At 37.2% G+C, this 25,007-nt stretch overlaps 2 protein-coding genes across 5 annotated transcripts in view; one reads left to right on the forward strand and one right to left on the reverse strand.

Annotated features, from left to right (window-relative positions):
* iqsec2a (IQ motif and Sec7 domain ArfGEF 2a) overlaps positions 1 to 25,007 on the reverse strand; it is a 171,058-nt gene that overhangs the window by 15,841 nt on the left and 130,210 nt on the right. The window lies entirely within an intron of this gene.
* pdzd4 (PDZ domain containing 4) overlaps positions 1 to 25,007 on the forward strand; it is a 34,806-nt gene that overhangs the window by 1,644 nt on the left and 8,155 nt on the right. The window contains exons 2-6 of the mRNA XM_087264638.1: positions 18,641 to 18,679; positions 21,453 to 21,742; positions 21,845 to 21,935; positions 24,648 to 24,746; positions 24,850 to 24,912. Coding sequence (XP_087120764.1) covers positions 18,641 to 18,679; positions 21,453 to 21,742; positions 21,845 to 21,935; positions 24,648 to 24,746; positions 24,850 to 24,912 — 582 coding nt within the window. The remainder of the gene's footprint in view (positions 1 to 18,640; positions 18,680 to 21,452; positions 21,743 to 21,844; positions 21,936 to 24,647; positions 24,747 to 24,849; positions 24,913 to 25,007) is intronic.

A 25,007-nucleotide genomic window follows, 5' to 3' on the forward strand; every position in this document is an offset into this window, starting at 1 on the left:
TCAAATTATTTTTTAATGACAGAAATGAATACTTTTTATTAGCCAAAGATGCATTAAACTCACTAAAAGTAACAGAAAAGACATCGGGGTTCACACAATTTTTTTAGCCCACGACCCCCAAAACAACAATGCCAGTGACTCAGAACCCCCACTATTTTCAGATGTGGTTATAAACATACAAATGTTGAATTCAATGGCTCACACACACACACACACACACAAATGTTGTTTAATTTAATATTAACCTCACCTAATGAGACTGATCGGCACAATTTTTACAGAGGGTTAATTTTGGAGACCACCTGTGTTTATTTTTTGTGTATTTGATTGCCATAAAGGTGTCAAAAAGTTTAGGCTGGTGCCGTAAAATCAATCTGTTGCAAATGACATGCTTGCTGTGGGGATAATCTAATGTAAAAAAACCTCAGGAGTCACAATTTTTTTTTAAACTGATGGCTTTTTATTTGCATGTTGTATTTTAGTGTAACCATTTTTATATTCTGTAGGTTATGGATAAAATATAGTAAATGGTATAGTTTATTAAAATGTATTCGATTTTTGAAAATCACCAAGCAACTCCCTCTCGTTGTTCCGCGACCCCCACATTGGAAACCACTTAACTAGATCACGAGAAGACGAGAGATGACAAAAACTTTAACCAGATCTACAGGCAGGCCTTTTCTGACATTTTAAACTAATATTATTAGATGAGCTTGCATAAATAGCATTTTACATGACAAGAGATGCGTCGCAGTGGCGCAGTAGGTAGTGCTGTCGCCTCACAGCAAGAAGGTCACTAGTTCGAGCCTCGGCTGGCTCAGTTGGCATTTTTGTATGGAGTTTGCATGTTCTCCCTGCGTTCGCGTGGATTTTCTCTGGGTGCTCCGGTTACCCCCACAGTGCGAAGACATGCGGTACAGGAGAGTTGGGTAAGCTAAATTGTTCGTAGTGTATGAGTGTGTGTGGATGTTTCCTAGAGATGGGTTGCGGCTGGAAGGGCATCCGCTGCGTAAAAACCTCCTGGATAAATTGGTGGTTCATTCCGCTGTGGAGACCCCGGATTGATAAAGGGACTAAGCCGAGAAGAAACGATAATGGAAAAATAATACAGCTAGAGGGCAGCAGCTTTCGTTTGTACTCTCTCTCTCTCTCTCTCTATATATACGTATAAAGTTGAAGTCAAAATTGTTAGCCCCCTTTGAATTTTTTTTTCCTTTTTTAAATTTTTTCCCAAATAATGTTTAACAGAGCAAGGAAATTTTCACAGTATGTCTGATAATATTTTGTCTTCTGGAGAAAGTCTCATTTGTTTTATTTCGGCTAGAATAAAAGCAGCTTTAAATTTTTTTTAAACATTCTAAGGTCAATATTATTAGCCCCTTTAAGCTATATATTTTTTGATAGTCTACAGAACAAACCATCGTTTTACAATGACTTGCCTAATTACCCTAACCTGCCAAGTTAACCTAATTAACCTATTAATTCTGACTTCAACTGTATATATACCGTTTCACTGTTTCCACAAAAAATATAAACAAATCATTGACACTGAAGACTAGAGTAATGATTCTGAAGATTTATTTTTTTAAAAAGCTTATTAATTTAATTTAATCTAATTTAATTTTAATTATTAATTTAATTTAATCTAATTTAATTTTTAAAACACTATTGGTTGGGGTTAGGGAGGATAGAGGGTGGGTCATTCGATCAGTCAGTCATTCGGTCAGTAGACAGTCAGTCGACAACAGCCTCTGGTGGATTTATGTGAGAACAGCAGGCTGGAATGGCACTCGAGAGAGAAATTTGAGATCAAAAAAAGCGTACACAGAGGCATCTGCCAGAATAGCGAAAACAAAAACTGCAAAAAACATACCACCTGTGACGTATTTTGCTCTCTCCAGAAATATATATGAGGTACCAAATCAGAATGAGCCTGGGTTGCAAACATGCTCGAGTAGTGTGGACGGCAGTTGTAACTGTAGCAAAACCTCTGCACATTAAAATGAAAACACATTAGTGTAAATGGCACCCGAGATCACCTACAGCTTTGTTACATTCTTGCCATCACTTGCTCACCCTCATGTTGTTCAAAACCTTTATGAGCCTTACGACCTTTATGAAGAAAAAACACTATGGAAGTCAGTTGCTATTGGTTAAAACATTCCTCAAAATATCTTCTTTTGTGCTCAACAGAAAAAGAAGCTGATAAGAAAAAGAAAACCAAATTTTAATTTTTAGGCATACTAACCCTTTAATAAACACTTAAAAACACATAAATTGTATGACCATGTGCAATAACAGGTTCTTAACTGGTCCTCCTTTTGCTGCTATAACAGCTTTTACTTTTCTCAAAAGAGTTTCCACTTTATGCTGAAAATTGCATAAAGAGATCTAGTGTACATGATTAAATGTAAGAAAGAAAATTCTGCCAGCTCTTATGGATGGGCAATTTGAAACTGGGCTCATATTTTGACAACCTTGAGTACAATTAAGATTCAATGTCCATTCGTCATTCAATTATATGTACACCTGAAAGACTGAAAGGGTTCACGTATGCATGAGCGTCCTGTTCTTCTTTAAACTGGAAAAAAAAATGTTTAACTTGGCACCAATAAAAAACTCAATCTGCTGCCTCATACACCATCAGGGATTAAACATGTTGACCTTACGAGGATTGCAGATCTGCCAGTAAACTCTTTATCGTAACAGAACAGCCTTAAGATGTATCAAGGGGCTTTTAAGTAAAGGTGGTGCTTTCAGCAAACAATTTAACGAATTAATCCTGTGTTGAAAACCACAATTCCCTAAACAGCACAAAGACGTCCTACTCAGCATCCTCTGACATGGTGCTGAGATTTTCTAATAAGCTGAGAAAGGGGGGGAAATTGTTGTGCGTTTTAAACCCCTTCTAATGGTGAGGTGTTAAAGTTTGGATTCCATTCTGTCACTTTTCCAAGTGCATGACAGGTCATGTGACTATGATTGATAGCTATGGGATATTTATACTGCTGGAAAGTAGAGCAGGATGAGAGAAGGGCAGATCCGCTAATAATAAAACCTATCAGGTGTGTAAAATATCTGTGGCGCTGAGAGCGGAGACGAGGAAGGAATGTTAAAATGATGGTTTATTGAATTCAGTAGCTGAGTACAAGAGTGTCAGAGCAGAGCTGATCCTTTGACTATGCGAAATAAAAAAAAGACATGGCACGCAGCTGAACACATGGCTTAAAGATGACAATGGAAATGGCTGGAGTGTAATGTCACCTTGAATTTAAGTTCAAATTGGTAAGTATCTGTGACACTTGCACAAACAAAACTATTTCATGTTTTTGCAAGGTCACGCTCATAAATATGCAAATATTATCTAGATTTAAATGTTTTCAGATGAACATGCAGGTCCATGCACAGCTCACTGCCAAGATGATCAGGTGTACTGGGGTGTTGCTACGTGGATGCTTTTCGTTACTAGGGTGTTTATAGGAGATAAAATATTTTAACTATATACATTATTCCTCATATACCATACCATATTAGTAGACAATATCCTAGGAATGACTAAATATTCAGGTTTTGATTACCTAAAATGAACTAGGAAAAAAGGGGGGCAAGTCACTGTGACTGAATCAATAGTTCAACTGATTAGTAAAAGCAGCAGATTCATTCATGAATGAAGTGAAACAATAAGCCATTGAAAAATGACTGCCGATTTGTTCAAATCTGTAGATACATCCATCAACAAAACACGTTTGCTTTAAGATGTTCAGCAATACTGTTGTGACCATTATATGTTGTGAAATATTATTTGTATTAAATAAATGTCACATCTGCAATCATGCTGCAGTTGTGCATCTTAACATGTGTGTGTCTCACTCACAGCTTGTTTTTACTCTGCTGTTTTTGCTCAGTGAGAAACTCTGAAGTGTTTCCACACCACTGCCTTATTAGCACCACAATACTGTAGAGAGCGAGTGAAATCTAGGTGCAGATGAAGTGAGGGGTAGAAGTTTTTTGGGCTTATATTTTTAGCCTTTTTTTCTCTCTTATTTTTGGCAGCCCAACTGGAAGGCACACTTGCCATGAGAGCCCTGGGATTTTTGTGGCAATGCGACTAAAAACGAATGAAACTAAGAACGCATTAAGTTAAAGACAATTAGATACTCTTTGAAGGTTTAAATCAGGAAACATTTAGGACAATTTATTAATTAACTACCTATGGGCACCCTGTTTACGTATCATTAGAATCGAGCACTGGTGGTGCATAGGCCCTATAGGAATTGCTCCGTTTCTTCCTCTTCTTATTCCGTTCTGCAACGAATTAAAATTTTAAGGGTATAAACATGCTTAAAAACAAAGTTTTGCACACACACCAGAAGTGGCGAAAATTTACCTTTGATATGGGCTTCAGAAGTGGGTTTGGCAAAATAGCTTGACAGCGCCACCCATAAACAATCAACAAAGTGCTCGCAAAAGCTACGTTTTACGGACACATTCAAAAATTGGCATACTCATCAACCATGCCAAGACCTACAAAAAAATCTGTTCAATTCAATTCACCTTTATTTCTATAGCAATTTTACAATGTAGATTGTGTCAAAGCAGCTTCACATAGAGGATTATAGTAAATTGAAAGTGTCAGTTCAGTTTTTGGAGTTTTAGTTCAGTTTAGCTCAGTTCAGTGTGGTGTAATGTTCAATACTGAGAGTCCAAACACTGAAGAGCAAATCCATCGATGCACAGCTCCACAGGTCCCGAACCATTCAAAATAGTGGTGACAGCGGTGAGGAAAAAACTTCTCCAATTGGCGAAAGTGAAGAATTAAAAAACAGAGAGAAACCAGGTTCAGTTGGGCATAACTATTTCTCCTATGGCCAAAAATTATTGTGCAGAGCTGCAGTTTAGGTACCGGAGGCTAGAGAAGCTGGATGTCAGCGAGACCTCGGGATGAGTATCTCCAGGTGGAAATATAGAATAAAGAGAATAATTAGCGTAGCTGCTGTTCATAGTGTATATAAACGAGATGCAAAAACCTGCATGGGGCACATTCATGTATCATACTGCTAAGTGATGAATTGATTGTGTGCTTTACTAAAAAGATAAGTCTTTAATTTAATTTAGATTTGAGAGTGTGTGTCTGAGACTATTATCAGAAAGACTATTCCAGAGTTTAGGAGCCATAAATGAGAAGGCTTGACCTCCTTTACTTGACTTTGCTGTTCTAGGTAATACCAGAAGCCTTGAGTTTAGAGATCTTAAAGAGTGAGTTGGATTGTAGCGAGACAGGAGGTTGGTTAGATAAACAGGAGATAGATTATTTAAGGCTTTATAGGTAAGAAGCAATAATTTAAAATTTAATATGAAACTTAACAGGAAGCCAGTGTAAGGAGGATAAAATCGGGGTGATATGATCATATTTTCTAGACCTAGTAAGTACTCTGGCAGCTGCATTTTGTACTAGCTAAAGTTTGTTAATAGAGGATGCTGGGTAGCCAGCAAACAGGGCATTAGAGTAATCCAGCCTAGAAGTCATAAAAGCATGGACTAGCTTTTATGCATCTGAGATGGATAGCATGCTTCGTAACTTAGCAAAATTTCTCAGATGAAATAAGGCAGTTTTTGTGACATGGGAGATATGGTTATCAAAAGTTAAATTGCTGTCTAATATGACACCCAGAGCTTTTATAGTAGAGCTAACGCTAACTTTGTATCCCTCTATTTGCAGGTCGAGTTGTGAGATCTGCTGTGTACAGGATTTAGGCCCAATAAGTAATGATTTTGTTTTGTTTGAGTTTAAGAGAAGGAAATTGTTGGTCGTCAAGTCTTTAACATCTTTAATACACTCAGTTAGCTTAGACAGTTCAGGCATCTCATCAGGTTTAGTTGGAATATATAATTGAGTATCATCTGCATAGCAGTGAAAGCTGATCCCATGTCTTGTAATAATGTCTCTCAGTGGTAGCATGTATATTGTCAACAGCAAAGAACCTGGAACTGATCCTTAAGGCACCCCATACTTTACTGGCCTAACTTGTGAAAGCTGTCCATTAATATTTACAAACTGGTAACGGTCAGCTAAGAATGACTTAAACCATTGTAGGGCCTGTCCCTGGAAACCTGTAGAATATAAGTGATTTATGAGGATATTGTGGTCGATGGTGTCAAATGTGGCACTAAGATAGAGTAAAACTAATAGCGAGATGCACCCTCGGTCAGCAGTTAAGAGTAAATCATTGGTTATTTTCACTAATGCAGTTACTGTGATGAGGCCTGAAACTTGATTGAAACACTTCAAAAAGTGTTCACCTGCCAAAAGGCTCTAGGATCGAAATCTGTACTCCTAAAAGAAGTCGAATATTTTTAACTTCCTCTGCAAAAAATGTGCAGTTTCCAGGTGCTGTACTATAACAAACTCCTTCTCGGAGTTCACTGGCAGTGAAGGCCACTACAAGTCCCTTTCATCGCTGCTTGCAGCTTCAATGTTGATATTGTACTGTAGTGCTTTCTTTTGATGTTTTTGAAACACTTTCTTTTTTTGGTCTACAAAAATTCATGGCTGGTCTGGTACTCATCCATATAGTACAAGAGCATAAACCTTTTCTGGTGTATATAGACATGCTGTATGTAACATAAATTTTGACCTTGATTTTTGGTTTTCATCCACAACCTAATGAATTCTGTATTCCGTCTTGCATGTTTACTATAAAATTCACTCACAAATTCCACTTTACTGGATGAGTCAGAGTAATTGCGCCACTTACGGTCTCACAAACTACCAGTCATGCATGAAGACACATGGCCATTAGACAATCTTGCCATTAATTAGCATATCAAATGTGTTTGGTTTTTTCCCATATTGTATACCCACTCTGGTATTTTATCTGTTAAAAAGCGAAATGTTAGTAGATATTTACTGTCAGTTTTTTTATTTTTTTTTAATTTTTTTCTTGTGGTCTTAAATGGAAAGGAGGGTATATGGTATTTGAACAACAGCAGAGTGAGTAAATGATGACTTTAATTTAATATTTGGATAAACTAGCCCTTATTTATAAGTATGGTTAAATAAATGCACATATACATCTTACTAAACGACAGTCATAAGTCTAGTTAAAAACAACAACAATATATTAACATAAATAAAAGTCTGCAGCCAAGTGCACTGATGTCTTTCAGCACCTTAACCTGTAACATTTAAACTCCACTTGCCTAAAATCCTCCACACAGCTTGAGTTTGCTGCTTTGAAGTTTTGTTCAGAGAGCAATTTGCTTTCTCCACCAGACCGCAATGTCACGCCAGGATAGGTCGAGCTTTCTCTAATACCGAGAGGATCTCCCACTTGATCTCTTCAATCTCACTTCAATTTCCAGCTCTTCTCTCCGCCTTATTCTCCGCTGCCCAAGGCTCTTCGCAGAGGTTTTGGCTACTTAACCAGTTTTTTTACTCAATGACAGAGACTTCTCTCTGTGTGAGCCTGTTTTAAATGCTGCACACTTATTAGCGGAAAGAGCTGGAAGACACTATAAACCTCCTGCCAAATCAGATGCACCAACACTGGAAGCCCCCTGGATTTACCACAGAGAATAGTGAAGCATATTCAATGTGCTTTAGAATGTGATGCAAAACAATATCAGCATGAGAGTCTTGCACAAGCTGTGGGTGACTTCCCGCTTTACATCTTTCCTTTACGGCTTTCAGAGTGAAAAAGTTTAAGGGACGGATCACTTACAAAATGAAACAGAATCTTCTGTTTACAAACACTGCTCTGAATATTCATATAATTTACAAATAATATTAAAACCAATAAAACTGCAAGAATACAAACTAAAAAGTACATAATTCAAAAAAGTATGCATATCATTATCAGTTCATATTGCTGTTCTACATGTAAATTATGGCTGCACGATATTTGAAAAATCTGACATTGTGATATTTTGTTTTTCGGCAATAAACATTGTGAAATATACATAATTTCAACAGATGATATGATATATATGAGCATTACCACACAAGCAGTGCGATGTGGCTGTATATCACCACTGGCGGGAGGCAAGCGTTGGTTCGAGGCTGCAGGCTGAGTGCCTTAGTGCCCCACCAGTGACAGCCACATCGCACTGCAACGAGTATGATACTGCATTTATACAATAGTTTGACGGTGAGACCTTTTTGTACGAGGAACTACTCTCTTCCGCCACTCATTAACACATGCAGCTGAAGGTCAAAACATTAGTAACCATTGCCAGTTCACAAACGTCCATTTAAAGCTAGTATTTGGATGATTCTCTAGAGTAATGTCTAAAGTGATGACAAAACAGGTCATTTTTGCAGGGGCTGAATGGCTGAAACGCCATCAATATACAGAGATTTCCCAGTATTTCTCTGTTGCAATCGGGACTTCACAATAATTAACCCCGAAAAACTACCAGTTTTTGTGGTGTAAATATAGCATTAAAAATACAAATGAGAGAGATCGACTTAGAATGCCACTTAATTTAGGCAGAGAAAATGCAATTTTTCTCTCCCTAGGACTTATTATGTGGTATTATGAGTAATCATGTGCAGATCGATACTAAAATATTGACACCAGATATGTAGTTTATTGGAAATAGAAATGCAGCAGAAAGTAACCACATTTACTCTAGTTTATCTGAATAATGCCAACTTTGTCGAAACTACTTGTTCTTCCGCCTGCCAAGTCATGTGCGTAATATGGCACTGTACAACTGTAGAGTAGCTAGCCAGGATCGCCGATACTCACATCACTAATTATGAGATGTCTGTTGCCATCTTGTGACGGATTGTCAACTGTCACTTTTTTTTGGTCTGCTCAAACAGGCTAATGATGGTCTGAAATTGTAAATATTTAAAAATGGGCACTATCCTTATATATAAACAATGCAGTTGCAATCTAAACAACTGCATTCTAGACTAAAAAAGGCTCAAAAGTACATTATGTTGTCCAACAGCAGCAATATTTGTCAAATTGTAGTGTCCTCTGCTTGTCGCTGTATGTGGGTGGAGTAATACACAAGTGGGTAAAAGGTGAAGGAGTGTAGGAGTGCTGTTATTTGCAGAATATCGCATGGTTATCAGCCAATCAGATTAAAGAATTAAACAGAACTGCTGTATAAATATATATAAACAATTTCACTAGATGTCTTGAAAACTGCAAAAAAATATATAAATTTAGATTTTTATTGGAATGATTCTGTAGGGAAGTGAATCATTTATAAAAATGTAAAAAAACACAGAAAAAAAAAGATAAAATTTTTATTTATGGTTTTCGGTGCAGTCAAATAGTATTCAGCTTCAGAAATTGAATAATTAAATGTAAAATAACACTGCAAAAGCCTTTACTATATAAATAATTAAATAAAATGATTCGTTATTAAAGTTACAAACGGTGAAATTTCTTGAGCCTGGATACACTGCGTGTACACTGTCAGACGTTAAACACATGCAGATGAAAAACTTTCACTCCATTTTTGTTAAACATTGCAATGACTACACAAGTCTCATGTGTTCTGAACTGTTTCTCCTGGTCAACTATAATCATAACTCAACATTGCAGATCCTGCGATGTGACTATTGCGATATCGATGCTGAAATGTTATATTGCGCAGCCCTAATGTGGATATGATGAAAGCCCAAACTACAGGTAAAACACCTGAGAAAAATCTATACAGAAGATGCTGTTCAATTATCACGGGCTCGATCTTAACAGGTTCTTGCAGGACCATATGTATAATGATTTTCTGCATGGCAATAATATAACTGATGAAAAGTCATTAAGGCTTAACTGAAGGAAGGAGCCATATCTTGGGATTGGAATATTATAGAGACTTATGGATTTTGAAGTAACCAATCACCCAACAGCTACTCAGCAAATGCATAGCAACATGCTAAAAAGCCCTCAAACCTCCCTAGAAACAGCATAGCAACCACCTGACAGTCATAACAGCACATGAGCAGGCAAACAGAGAGTTTCATCATAAAATGTCTTGTTTTTTCACAGCAATGCTGTTGCTTTGCTTATAAAATTAATAGTCAGCATGAAAGAGAAGTTCCTATAGTCTTCTCTCTCCTATTGTGACATATATAGTAGTGAGACCGCTTCTCAATCAACTATGAGACTGTATTTTGTCCATCAATTGTGGTTGGTTGTGGTTTGCATTTTGCTAATTCCCACTAAGCAATTTTGTGTCTAAAAGATGTCTAAGTCTAAGATGTTTTGGCTAAAGCAAGGCTAAATTTAGGCTTTCAGTAATAATGTAATAGTATAACAATAGTCCAAAACTAGACGAGTCATCAAATGGATAGATTTCACATGCAGTCATTCCTATTTGTCTCTTTAAGTCTATTAGATTTTCACTGACAGCCCAATTTTAGCTTATTTTTTTTAGCTAAGATGTCTGTTTAGATGTCCGTAGACTTCTTTTAGACCCCAAAAATATTTGCTGGGGTTAGTCCTGAACTGAAGAAAGAGGGATTGTGTTGAGTAAAGATTGTGAAGGTATATAAAGTGCATGGAAGATTGTCGGGGCATTTGAATAAAATATTACGTGTGTGTGTGTACTGACTAATCATTTTAAAACTGTCCATCACGATTCCATGGTGACTATATTGATAGTGATATTAAAAGGGATTTATGTTGAATTCAAGAACTTGCATTTGTGTTTATGAACTGCAACGTGAAATGTGTACTGCATTCATCCACACTTAACGTACAAGAGACTGAATGAGATTCAAGGCCTTGATATACTCCCAGTGAAGATATACTGTTGATGACTACAGTAAATTCCACCCACACTGCTGAGAGCAATGTTTAGATGAACACCTAACATCATTGTGATTGATGAATCCGAAACATAGTTTTTTTAATCTATTCTAAACATTGATTTATCTATTTCAGCTCCTAGTTAAACAACATGCACACACAAAGCTTTGTACTGTAAAAATTACCTTTACCAAGCAGTAAAAATGTCCATTGCAAGATGTTTATCACTACAGGTACAATGAATGAAAAATTATATATTGACATACTGTAACAACCATAACTACATTCAACAACACTATCAGCATGTGTCATATGTCATTTCACTATTTCTATGTCAATGCACAATTTCCACTTTTGGTTTTCACTGCGATCAAGGGTTTACAGTACAACTATGAGTGTTTGATTTTCCTGGCAAAAATATCAAGAGTCCTTCACATATAAATGAGTCATCAGGGTTTTGGCTTCATTAGAAGCTCACAGGTTGACAATACAAAGAGCAATTGAAGGTCCCGTGCTTTGAAATGTTTATTTTTGATTCAATGTTTGACGTAATCTCAAGTGAAACATGAAGAGGGAGTGGAACAGAGTAGCTCCTCCTCTTTTTAAAACAGCCAATAGCCAACAGCAAGTGGTTAAGCTCAAGCGCATTAATGACCCATTTCCACTGAATGGTAGAGTACGGTACAAGTTGGTATGGGTCACCTTTATCAGGCTTGCGTTTCAGCTGCCAAAAGGGTACCAATGGTGGGCGTGGTGTATGACAAAAAGTTTCAGTGAAAGTCATTCTGGAAATGTCAAAGTAAAGTTGTAAGTCGTTTTATATGATACGAGAGACACTTCTCACAACACAGATGCTTTATACCCATAAATACTTGTGTATAGTGTTCATTACTAACCTTTCTATGAACATGATTTAATTATAACTGCAGATCAATGATGTGAAACTGCCTACTGTAACGTCTGTAATTATAAAAAATAAATAAATAAATGCAACAAATATGAATACATACAGACCCTTATAGTCTTCCTTATTTTACCAATTACAGAAAAACTACACACAACATTCATTTAGTCCTTATTTGGGTTCAAAAACAACATGCAACATATAGCCCACAGTCAGTGCAAACCTCTCATCTGTGTCTTTAATCTTCACCAGCACATGTAACCTCTGTTAGAAAGTAATTCCGTTGTTCCGAGTATATAATAGTCCAAAAGGTGATGATAATAGTAAACATGGCAGTTTGTTCATGTTTAGGTTGCTGAAAGAATCATTCGCTTCTTTGTTTTTTACGGCTTCTTTGTTTTATCGCATGACACTCTCGCGTTTATCTATTTCTGAAAGGATTGGATGTCAGAAGCATTTCAATAATCTGGTGCACGTTATTTTCATCAGCTCAAGTTTGTTATTTCAAATATAGACAAGCAGATTAGCTCGCTCTCTCCCCCCTCATAGACCCCCTCATAATTGTGAATCGCTTTGGGTGTATGGTCATACACAATAAATGCGTTATATAAATAACATTACATTACATGTCTTGCTCCACCTTTTGGTACCCTTTTGTTGTGCTAGGTACCCTTTTAAAAGGGTACCCAAAAAATGGTACGGTACGATTTGCTTTTTGGCAGTGGAAACGGCCATAAAAGCATACCGAACTGTACCGTACTGTACGACTCAGTGGAAACCAGCCATAAAAATACAACAATTGAGATGATGGGGGGTGGAATGTCAGATATTAAAGAGGATTTAATTGGTCAGAAGTATGAGGTGACATCAAAAATTATTGATCCATTTAGGCGGAAGTGCTAAACTGCAGGCTTTGGATGTTTATATCAGGTTTATATCTTCTAAAACGCACATTTTTTCACTGTTTTGTAGCAGATTAGATTATAGATTATATATATTTTTATTGGGCGACGCAGTGGCGCAGTGGGTTGCACGTTCGCCTCACAGCAAGAAGGTCGCTGGTTCGATCCTCAGCTCAGTTGACGTTTCTGTGTGGAGTTTGCATGTTCTCCCTGCGTTCGTGTGGGTTTCCTCCGGGTACTCCGGTTTCCCCCACAGTCCAAAGACATGCGGTACAGGTGAATTGGGTAGGCTAAATTGTCCGTAGTGTATGAGTGTGTGTGTGTATGTGTGGATGTTTCCCAGAGATGGGTTGCGGCTGGAAGGGCATCCGCTGCATAAAAACTTGCTGGATAAGTTGGCAGTTCATTCCGCTGTGGCGACCCCAGATTAATAAAGGGACTAAGCCGACAAGAGAATGAATGAATATATTTTTATTTATATATTTAGGGGATCTTGAATATATGAAAACTCTTACATACAGCCTCATTATGTGTAATTAGATTCAAATAACCATTAAAATGAACAAAAACAGAAAAACGCACCTCTTGTGGCATATTGCTCACTTTAAAGTGCTTTCTATGTTCCTTAGTCAGACATACACACACTCTCCCCCATTCTTTCATCAGTGTCATGCTCTATGTATCTGAGTAAGTGGCATTTGCTCTTGTTTCTGGTCCGTGGCTTGGCACACAGTAATGAAGAGCAGACACATCCTGACAGGCTTCATTGGACTCTGGACAAGCTGCTGCAGGCATGAATAATACCATTCACTCTGGCTCACATTAGCCGGCTCTGTTGGAACAGGCGAGCGCACAGAATCGCTATCCGTGAGCACCATCGCAATCATTTGGCAGGACCATCTTTGCGCGACACTCATCTGCGCTAATTGCTGCTAAGCTTTAGTCTTATGATGAGATTTAAATGAGCTGGTTCTGCAGAAACATCCTGTGAATGTTGAGGATCTCCAAAATGAGCCTTTTAGCGTACGCTTTGCCTTTTGTAATGCCGCCTAAAACCCCCCACGACACGTCTGATGAGTTTCCCTCGCTCTCTCACTCTTCCTGCCTCTACCTAACATACCCTGTCAAATTTGTCTCTATGGGATGCCGTTGCTAAGGCAACTGAAGTCATTAAGCAAGACTTATAGGCTTTCTCAGTGCAGCAATAATGATGGCAAAGATGCGCACACACACACAGTCAAGGCACTAAATCAGGCGTTTGGAAAAAACACTGATGTAAATAAACATAAACCACTTGCGCAGTGCGAAGTGTACCCTCCACACTGCAGGAGGCCTCTACAAACATGCTACAACATGAAAGAAAAGAGATAAAACAGTCCACCCTTCACCTGCCGAACAATGGGGAGGAAAAGAAGAAAGTCTAACTAATACAGACTGACATTTCAGGCACACGCAACCTTTAGTTAAAGTCTGCTCCAGTTTCTAGAGCAACCCTTACCCTGCCCTGACCAGCAGGAAAAAAATGCTATCGCCCATCTTGAAAATACAAAGATCATGTCTCAAGATTAATAGAGGTTAAGGTTCAATCCAAGGCGGAGAGAGAGAGTTTCCATCCTCTAAACTCTAATCAAAAGCAAGACGAAATCCTGAGGGGAAGGTGATGGAAAGAGGGAGGGCGGATGGGAATAGAGTTTGGGAACAATGTAAGGAGGCACAATTTGGAACCTCAAACTGAGTTGACCTAGTTTAGTGCAGCGCTTAGAACCTTTGTGAAGACGTTTAGCATTTCTAACACTTTGTTTAACTGGGTCAAGTTGATTTCCAAATAAAACTTGGAAAAAGAGCCATTATCAGAATAATTATTTGGGGAGAGGATCTTGTGGGAAACAGCTCTGTGTTTCTGTATTAAAATTAGAAGGCCTTCCGTGCAAATGCAACAACAAACTGCCTGTCACTCGAATATAAAGCTCATATTTTTGTGCTAATAATCACCAGAGGTAATACTCAGAGGTGGTAAAGTAGAAACAATAATCATGCAGTTATAATAAAGGTTTGTTTCCAGAAGAAAATGGTTATTTAAACTTCTTATCCTGCAATTCTGTCTATTTACATCTTAAAAATGTGGACAAACTGCTTGTGTATCTTGAAATGTCAGGTAATAAATTTTCAAACTTGTAATTACAAGTTTATGTTAAAAAAAGCAAAAATTATGAAATGTAAACTTCAATACGAGACATACGCTTGCAATGCAAATTACGGTTACACAATCATAAAAACTAATGTTTTTTTCGGTAACACTTTATTTTGATGGTCCATTTGAGTATTAGTAGACTGTCTGAATTATGTGTTGGTACTACATCTTTAACAGACATAGATAGATAATTATAAACCAAATAATGATAATGATGAATATATAAACCAAATACCTTCCTTTCTATATTTTTTATTTGATAATCCTTTGTTACTATGTATAAAAAATCTCTTGCCATTACTTTATTTAAACTACATTGGGTATTATAAACTAAAAGAAACAATATTAAAAATATTCCTTTAATATAGCTTAAACTCTACAGACATCCCTGTCAGCTACTGGTAATAGCTGTAATTGTACAATAGCTACAATAATGTCCAACATCCAATTGTACAGTGCTACCAGTATTCTAAAGGTGAAACATTTCCTCTAACTAACTAACAACAACAAAATCGACACTTCTTTGCTGCCTCATTCTGCATGCCTTTGAAAGTTCGATAATCAATGCAGCATGTTTGTAGGTTCACAGACTCTGAGTTAAAGCATGCGTCCTGCAGTGAGATGATAGGAATCACTGGGGTGTGGATGCGCATCACAGTACTCATGAGCGCCTTCAGAAGCTCCTTCATTAGCAATGCAATTATTCCAGAGGGGTAAATGTACAGGGTGAAGGTCAATAGAGGTTTATCAGGAGTTAAAGAGATGTAATTGCTGTCTCCCGGTATTGAACTGATAAGCACAATCACACACTGAGTTCTGTGGACCACTTAATTATGCAGAAGAAATGCCATCACAGTCCATTTCAACACACTCTGTTGTTCCAATGGAAACACTAAACAGATGTTTTGACATTTCCAATGTAAAATAGCATTTACTTTCTACCATGCGAATAAAGCTCATGCTATGGAATCGTACATCAATGAGCATTTTCTATGCTCATTTTCTGCTCCAGAAGTCCATGTTTTCCAATACTGCTACTGCTCCATCAACTCTGAACTCCATTTGTAACCAAAACAACCGACAGGATCAATAATGCGCCAAACATGATGAAAAATAAATAGGTTTCATCACTTTTAAGACATGGAAAGACTTTGAGTCAAACAGCATAAGGACTGGAGTGAGAGCCGGTCTCTGAGGGTCAGCTGTGTTTGTGGCTTGACTGCTTTGAGAACGATAAGGGAGAGGGAAAGGAATAAGACGTGTTGTCAAATGTACTTTCAGTAGTGTTAACGTTGTATTGATTGTGGGTCGTATTCATGAGGATTAAATCACCTCATCTGTCCCTCCAGAGCCCTGTCACTGGATGAACTGTCTCCATGCACAAATTCAAATCCGCACTGTCAGAGAACTGTCAGCTTTAATAACAATAAATAAACCAATAGACCAAGAGTAGAACATGGTGTAATTTGGTGTCACAGTTTAGTGAGACATGGGACAAAACATATTTACCTACACATTTACTGAAAACCCAACAGTCAACTTTATCAAATTAAATGAAAGTTAATTCTACTCATTTGAAAAGAGTTGTGAACTCAATGTTGAAGGTATAATGAATTAATTAAATACATCATTACTTCAATTTTAATGGAGCAAGTTCACAGCACTTATTAGGATTAGTTTTTAAACCTAAATGGTTTGTTGCAATTGGTTTCCTCAAATAGTTTGAATTACCTTAACTTATTGGGTTTTACATTTTAAATGTTTTACAGACAAAAAGAGGTTTTCATGCATCAAAACTATATATTTTCTTAGGAATAAAAATACTGAAAATACTGAAAATGCTTATTTAAAAACAATAGTTTACGTTCCAAGAAATCTTGCTTGGTATATTTAGAACAAGAATTAGTTGATGACATATTTAAAAAGGTTTGCTGCCGAGTGTGATGCGGCTGAGATGAAAATCAGCACCTCCAAGTCCAAGGCCATAGTGATCCACTGGAAAAAGGTGGTTTGCCATCTCCAGGATGGAAGAAAGTCCTTACCCCATATGGAGAAGTTCAAGTATCTTGGGGTATTGTTCACGAGTGAGGGAAAGATAGAACGTGAGATTGACAGGCGGATTGGTGCAGTAGCAGCAGTGATACTGTCGATTTACCGGTCCGTTGTGGTAAAGAAGGAGCTGAGCTGTAAGGCAAAGCTTTCGATTTACCGGTCAATCTATATTCCTACTCTCACCTATGGTCATGAGCTTTCAGTCATGACCAAAAGGACAAGATCTCGGATACAAGTGGCCGAAATGAGTTTTCTTAGCAGGGTGGCAGGCGCACCCTTATGGATAGGGTGAGAAGCTCTGTCACCCGAGAGAAGCTTGGAGTAGAGCTGCTGCTCCTTCACATCGAGTGAAGTCAGATGAGGTGGCTCGGGCATCTGTTTCGGATGCCTACTAAGAGAGGTGTTCCAGACATGTCCCGCCGGGAGGAGGCCTTGGGGAAGACCCAGGACACGCTGGAGGGACTATGTCTCTCGGCTGGCCTCGGAATGCCCCAGAATCCCCCCAGAGGCGGTTGAGAAAGTATCTGAGAAGAGGGAAGTCTGGGGTTCTCACACTGCTGCCCCCGTGACTCGGCCCCAAAAAGCAATAGAAAATGAATGAATGAATAATCTTTATACTTTGCCACAAACTGTCAACCCTCTCATTTTGACCCACTTGTCAGCAAGAACATTTTAAACATTTTAAATGAATACAATTTACGCACCTATACACTATCCAAAGTAACTTACATTGCATGGGTCCATTTATTAGTCCAATGTCGGAACTAACAGCATGGGTGAAGGTTAAATGCGTGTAAACCTTTTTAGCACATGTGAAAAGAAATATATATATATATATATTTTTTTTAACACAATGGGTAGCACGTTTGCCTCACAGCAAGAAGGTCACTGGTTTGTGTTACGGTACGGGATCAAAGACGGGAACAAAAACAGGTGTAGAATCCAAGTGCAGATTTTAATGATTATTGTGCAGTGAAAGCGACAAAAATACAAAAATCAAAGTCACAAAGTAACAAACAAAAAAAATAAACGAGAAACTCAAACAGATTAACTCGAACTAGACTTCAACAACTGAGACAAGATACTAGAGCAAGATCAGGAACACATACCAACAACGACGACAACGACCAACTGACAGAGAATGAATGGTTTAATATATATAATCCAGGTAATCAATAGTGAACGGAGACAGCTGTGGTTGCAAATCAGTGTATATGACAGACCGGGTGTGTGCGCGAAGAATGTATGGATTTGTAGTTCTTAAGCCACTGTAGTTCGCTGGGGGTTGCTGGCGAACTACAGTGGCATCTGGTGGATAAACACAGTCATGACAGTTTGAGCCTCGGCTGGGTCAGTTGGCATTTCTGTGTGGAGTTTGCATGTTCTCCCCATGTTCGCGTGGGTTTCCTCCCGGTGCTCTGGTTTTCTGATTAATAAAGGGACTAAGCCAAAAAGAAAAATTAATGAATGAATTCTCGTGGTCATGTCTTGTGTGGAATTCCATAACAGTTCTCAGGATTTAATATTATTGAGAGATTTAGACATCCTTACAGACTGAAGGTACATATTTTATCAGTTCAGACAATATATAATTGTATGCCAGTGCTATTTCTCAGATATTGCATCTTTTCAGAATCAGTGATGTGCAGGAATGGACAAAAAGAGCCTGCAAAATCATTAACTATTTTAAGGATTAATAACAACCTTAATCAAAATAAACCATCGATTAATACAACACTCCAGCAAACAGATGTTGTGTTTTATTTTCAAAGCTGTCAATGTTAACCTAATTAACCTGATTCTCTTCTGTTTTTCTCCACAGAAGGGAAACACTCTGCGTCCCATTGATGCTGAAGTAAAGGTAGGACATATACCGGATCTTAAATCACACTATACATTACCATACATAAGTGTCTGGAGTCAGTAATAATATAATATAATATAATATAATATAATATAATATAATATAATATAATATAATATAATATAATATAATATAATATAATATAACATAATATAATATAATATAATATAATATAATATAATATAATATAACAATATAATACAATATAATACAATACAATATAATACAATACAATATAATACAATAAAATAAAAAATAATATATATTAGGTAATATATATCAGGCAAGATGAATTAAATTGAATCAAAAGTGACAGTAAAGATGATGATATTATTGAACATGATTATTGACATCTTTTCAGAGAAAACTTGCAACGATAGGTCAAATCAGGTCAATCAAGGCCCTTTTGACATTTCAATTGCAGCAGAACACTTAATTTGTAGTCTAGAAAATATGGTACACAAAATTATTTTAACTTGAACATCTTTGTTTTAACGAATTGGTAAACGAAAATTTCCTCTTTCAAAACTTGTATTAAAACATATATGTTTACATGTGGGTAAGAATTTGCCGAAGATATCACTGGAAAAATCAGCCAATCAGCTTTAACAAAGCTCAAGCAAACGGGCAGACAGAACTGAACATGTTAATTTGGTGCTGACAGCCTAGTGGTCATTGTGTCAACATACAGTATACAGTATAGCACAACAGGGCTACAGGCATCCTAAGCTGAATACTTTTTCCAATCCCATCACCCTACTCTCTCCAACTTCCCTTCCTGTCAATATATCTACCCTCACATCATAAAAAAGTGTGTTTAGATGTGATTTGCTATCAGTCTTGGTGTGAATAGAGCATATTTCCCTTTGTGTCTGTGTTTATGATTGGATGATGAAGAGCTCCTGCTTGTCTTGCACTTGCCATTTTTGCTGGTTTGCAATGTTACGTGTCACCAAGGAGGAGCAAAACTGCTTCCATTGAGTTTTGCTTATATGTGCATTTATCTTCCTCCACTCATTTTTCATATCCACATCTCCCTCCTTTACCACCTCATTCTTTCTTTAGTGCTGCTTCAGCATTTTAAGAAGTGTCAGATTAGACAACCAATAAGTGCATCAAATTTAAAAGGACTTTAACTTCATTCAACATTTGAGCAAGTATTGTACAGTGTCAAAATTATCTCCTTACCTCAGCCTGATTCACAATACTAACCTTGTAATAATGTTATCTAATTTCAGAGGTACTGGTAGGTTTTCACAGGAAACATGAGCTTGTGTCATTATATTACATCCTCATCAAGGACGCCTGGCTACTAGGCTGTTTTAACAAAATCTCACTGCAATTAATTACTTTTTTGATTTAGTGGCTAATTCATTTAATTTGTATGATCTTGTTTGTATATCTAATATGATTTGATTATCCCCCAATGATGATTGGGCTTAGGGGTGTGGTTTGGTGCATGCATCCTTTTTAAATAAATTTAAATGTATGAATTTTTATGAATTAGCCACTTGTTTAACGATACGCAATATAGCTTTGTTTGTCCAATGCGCCAATAACCTAGTGATAAAGTGGGTTGACATATAGTTAGTACAAATGGTGGGCTGAGTTTGATTCCCGGCTTAAAGTCCTTCCCCTCTCTCTGCTTCCTACACATTCCTGTCTACACTTTCCTTTCCAAATAAAGGCGAAAACCCCTAAATATACATACTAAAAAACAAGAAAGAGTTACTTTCCTTGCTATTTTCGATTTGTAAATGTTGCAGGCAGGAATACATTTATATATTTTTCTTTCAAAGCAGCTAATTAAACTAAATGTGCAGTGTGTAAGATTTACACGCAGTTATTGAACTAGGTTTTGCACTCCAAATTCAAAACATTTTCACCCAGCCCGTCCTCCGACAACTGCTAACCAACGCAGGTTGCCAGATTGACAACACCAACAGGAGTGAGCTAGCCTGACTATCAAGCCTAAAGCATAACGGGACAACATCTTTCCATGTTAAAATGGATTTTTGTCCTAACCTTCAGCTGAACTTGTTATTGTTAAAATGCTCTCTGAAACTTGTGTGACAATGATCTCCTCAGGTATTGATTGTGTGCTTTATTGAATGTTAAATGCTATCAATGTGAGTACCATTTTACATGACATTTATTGCTTTATTGAAAGCAGCAGCAGTTTACCTCAGATCTTTAAAATAAAATAAATATATAGTCTAAAATTAAATGTTGAACTTCAAACTTTGTCACTCAGAATGAACTTTTAATAATGTTAAAATAAAATATGTATAAATGAGATTCTAAACCTTACTATTTCATTGGAGTGACGTGAATTATTCTGTGCCTCTGAATGGCTGTATTTAACTTATCAATTCTTTTATATATAAATAGCACATCTTGTATGTACTGCCTCTTCTTGTTGAATCACTGAATACCTCCTCAATTGTAAGTCACTTTGGACAAAAACGTCTGCTATATGACTAAATGTAAATGTAATGTAATACAAACACAAATAAGAACAGGAGAAAAACAGGAGAAAAAAAACGTAATTGGGTCATATTTCCAAGATGTAAAATCGATTAATCTGGAGAACAGTATTCGCACTGACAGGCATGCATACTCCTCTAAACATTAGATTCTCCCATGTAAAGATATTAATGAAATTTTAAACAAAGATGCAACAAAAAAGACAAAACTGAAATCTTAAAGATTGAATTGAACTGGCATTTACTCTATATGGTAATTATTTCTTGTGTTTCACTGAATGCAGCTGAAAGGGAGAAGAACATCTCACCTGTCTCAGGACAAGGATGGCCAGCCTCATGATCCTCTGCTGCTTCAGGTGGTGCGGAAGGGGCACAGGAGGAGGCTGGGTGCTGCCGCCGGCCAGGCTCGACTCATGGCCATCACAGACTGTGTGGACAACGGCACACAGACCGACATCAGCTTCCAGAACTTCCTGAATGGGGACAGAGGGTCTTATTTAAGCAGTGGATCACCAAAGCCTCCACACTCCCCTCTTCTTGCCCCGCTGGTGGAGCCGTACCTGCTGAATGAGCTGTGAGAGTCTTCAACATCCTCTTGATCTCTTTACTGCTTGTATAGAGCTGTAAATGTTACATGTGCTGAAAACATGATGAAGAATTGTTTCTCTTTTCACAGTGGTTCTCTGGGGCAGGAGTATAGCGATACAAACGACTACTTCAGTGTGACCAACCATGAGGCGGATCAACAAGAAGAGCTGGAATATGAGGTGAGAGCACCAACAAATCGTAACAACATTCCATTAAACAAATAAAAATAAATAAGTAAAACTTAAATAACTTTGATTGTTTTACAATAAGAAAACCTTAAAGAAATATATTAAAAAGTATAGACATTATGGTAAAACACAAAAATTATTTTTTTTGTGTTATAATTTAATTATGTGTTATAATTTTGTATTATAATTTGTATACATGGACCACAAAACCACAAATACATTTTTGGAAGTTGAGATAAATGTTATAAGTTGAACAAATAAGCTTTACATTTATCTTTGTTTGGATAGGATAGTATTTGGCCAAGACACAAAAATTAATACATATATAAGACACATAAAAAACAGGAATCTGATGATTCAAAAAAACTAAACGTTGAGAAAATCTTTTCAAATTGTCGAAATTAGGTTATTAGCAGTGCACAATACTGTTTAAATATGGATTTTGATATAGTTATGGTAGAAAATTGACAAAATATTTTCATGGTACATTACCTTAATTAATGCTTTCATGTTTTTTTTGTCATAAAAAAATAATTTCTATCATTTTGAATTATACAATACTTTTTTATGGTTCAGGTCAGATTAAAATGGAGAAGCGGACATGCATTCAAGTATTTTTTTCAAATATTACTACTACTATCATCACTAATAATAAATAAATAAATAAATAAATAAATAAATAAAAAAGCAGAAAACTATTTTTTTGTTATGTCGAGATCACAGGAAAATTGAGCCATGATCAAAGAAAACAACTTTTCATTTAATTTTATTAATAAAAATAAGTCGAAAAACAAGTCTCAATCACGAGTAAAGGATTTCTTATGTCAAGATCATAATTCATTCTGTGCTTTATATTTCATATCTATATATAGTCTTATTTTTTAAACAATGTATGTTCTTAATTGTTTGTTCCTAACAGTTTTGTTTGTTTTATTTATTTATTTTATTGCCTGCTTGCAACATTGTAGCACATTCTTTTCCCAAGACATACTTCCTTTCGAGGACAAATAAAGTTTATCCTATCCTATCCTATCCTATCCTATACTATCATGAGGTAATTAAGCTGTGATCACAAGAAAACAAATATTTGAAAGCATGGCCTTAGGTTGTAGACTTCCGTAGATTTAAAATACAGTATAAAGGCAATAATATTATTTTTTCAAAACTCATTTTTATATACAGTACCTATATGTATTGAATTGCTAAAACACACACACACACACACACACACACACACACACACACACACACACACACACACACACACACACACACACACACACACACACACACACACACAATTACACTCACCGGCCACTTTATTAGGTAAACCTTACTAGTACAGGGTTGGTCCCCTTTCGCCTTTAGAACGGCCTTAATCCTTTATGGCTAGGGTGACCAACCCTGTTCCTGGAGATCTACTTTCCTGCAGATTTCAGTTGCAACCCATATCAAACTCACCTGCCTGTAATTATCAAGTGCTGTTCAGGTCCTAATTAATTGGTTCAGGTGTGTTTGATGAAGGTTGGAGCTAAACTCTGCAGGAAGGTAGATCTCCAGGAACAGGGTTGAGCACCCCTGCTTTATAGCATAGACTCAACAAGGTACTGGAAACATTCCTAAGAGATTTTGGTCCATATTGACATGATAGCATCACACAGTTGCTGCAAATTTGTTGGCTGCACATCCATGATGCAAATCTTCCGTTCCACCACATCTCAAAGGTACTTTTGGATTGACTTCTGGTGACTGTGGAAGCCATTTGAGATCAGTGAACTGTCATGTTCAAGAAACCAGTCTGAAATTATTTGTGCTTTATGACATGGTGCGTTATCCTGGTAGAAGTAGCCATCAGAAGATGAGTACACTGTGGTCATAAAGAGAAGGACATGGTCAGCAACTATACTCGGGTAGGCTGTGATGTTGACACAATGCTGAACTGGTACTAATGGGCCCAAAGTGTGCTAAGAAAATATCCCTACACTACTAGTCTGAATGTTTGATACAAGGAAGGATGGATCCATGCTTCCATGTTGTTGACGCCAGATTTTGACCCTACCATCCAAATGCAGCAGCAGAAATCGAGACTCATCAGACCAGGCGATGCTTTTCCAATCTTCTATTGCCTAATTTTAGTGAGCCTGTGCAAAATGTAGCCTCTGTGAAAATCCCAGTAGATCAGCAGTTTCTGAAATACTCAGACCAGCCCATCTGGCACCAACAACCATGCCACGTTCAAAGTCACTTAAATTAACTTTCTTTCCCATTCTGATGCTCAGTTTAAACTGCAGTAGATTGTCTTGACCGTGTCTACATGCCTAAATGCATTGAGTTGCTGTCATGTGATTGGCTAAAAAGAAACTTGCATTAACCACCAGTTGGACAGGCGTACCTAATAATAATAATAATTGGCCGTTGAGTGTATTTTATATTAAAAGACTAAATCCTGTCAATGCAGAAAAAGGCAATCTGCTTGTATTGGGAAATTATTGAGTTGCTAAATTAAAATTTAGACAATATATGCTGTTTCTTTCACACTCACAAAGGAAGTAAGGAACAAAATGTATGTGTTTAAAAAAGCAACATTACAGCACAATAGCACAGCCAGCAGCACCTCATACATCTGCTTTGGCTGGCTGCATCTTTAAAGCAGAGGGTTTAATCTTTGCCCCATGAGCAGCTCTTCCTCTCTGTCTCTGTCAGGAGGTGGAGCTCTATAAGTCGAGTCAGCAAGATAAACTGGGGCTAACAGTCTGTTACCGAACGGACGATGAGGAAGACCAAGGCATCTACGTTGGGGAGGTGAGTTAACACATCAGGCCAGATAAATTATTTCAGTGCTCAGAACAACAGTCTGTCATACATAACATTCAAATGAGATATTCAAGTGGACATTTCAACTTAGGTGAATCCAAACAGCATAGCAGCAAAAGATGGAAGAATCAGGAAGGGGGATCGGATATTACAGGTATGTTTACAGCTCAGATGTGCTGTTAGAGGGAAATGATAATAATCAGAAATGGACTGACATGATTGTGTCATTGTTCATCTGGGATGCAGGTC

This window comes from Danio rerio, chromosome 8, assembly GCF_052040795.2.
Source record: "Danio rerio strain M-AB ecotype USA chromosome 8, GRCz13ab, whole genome shotgun sequence".
Lineage (NCBI taxonomy): Eukaryota > Metazoa > Chordata > Actinopteri > Cypriniformes > Danionidae > Danio > Danio rerio.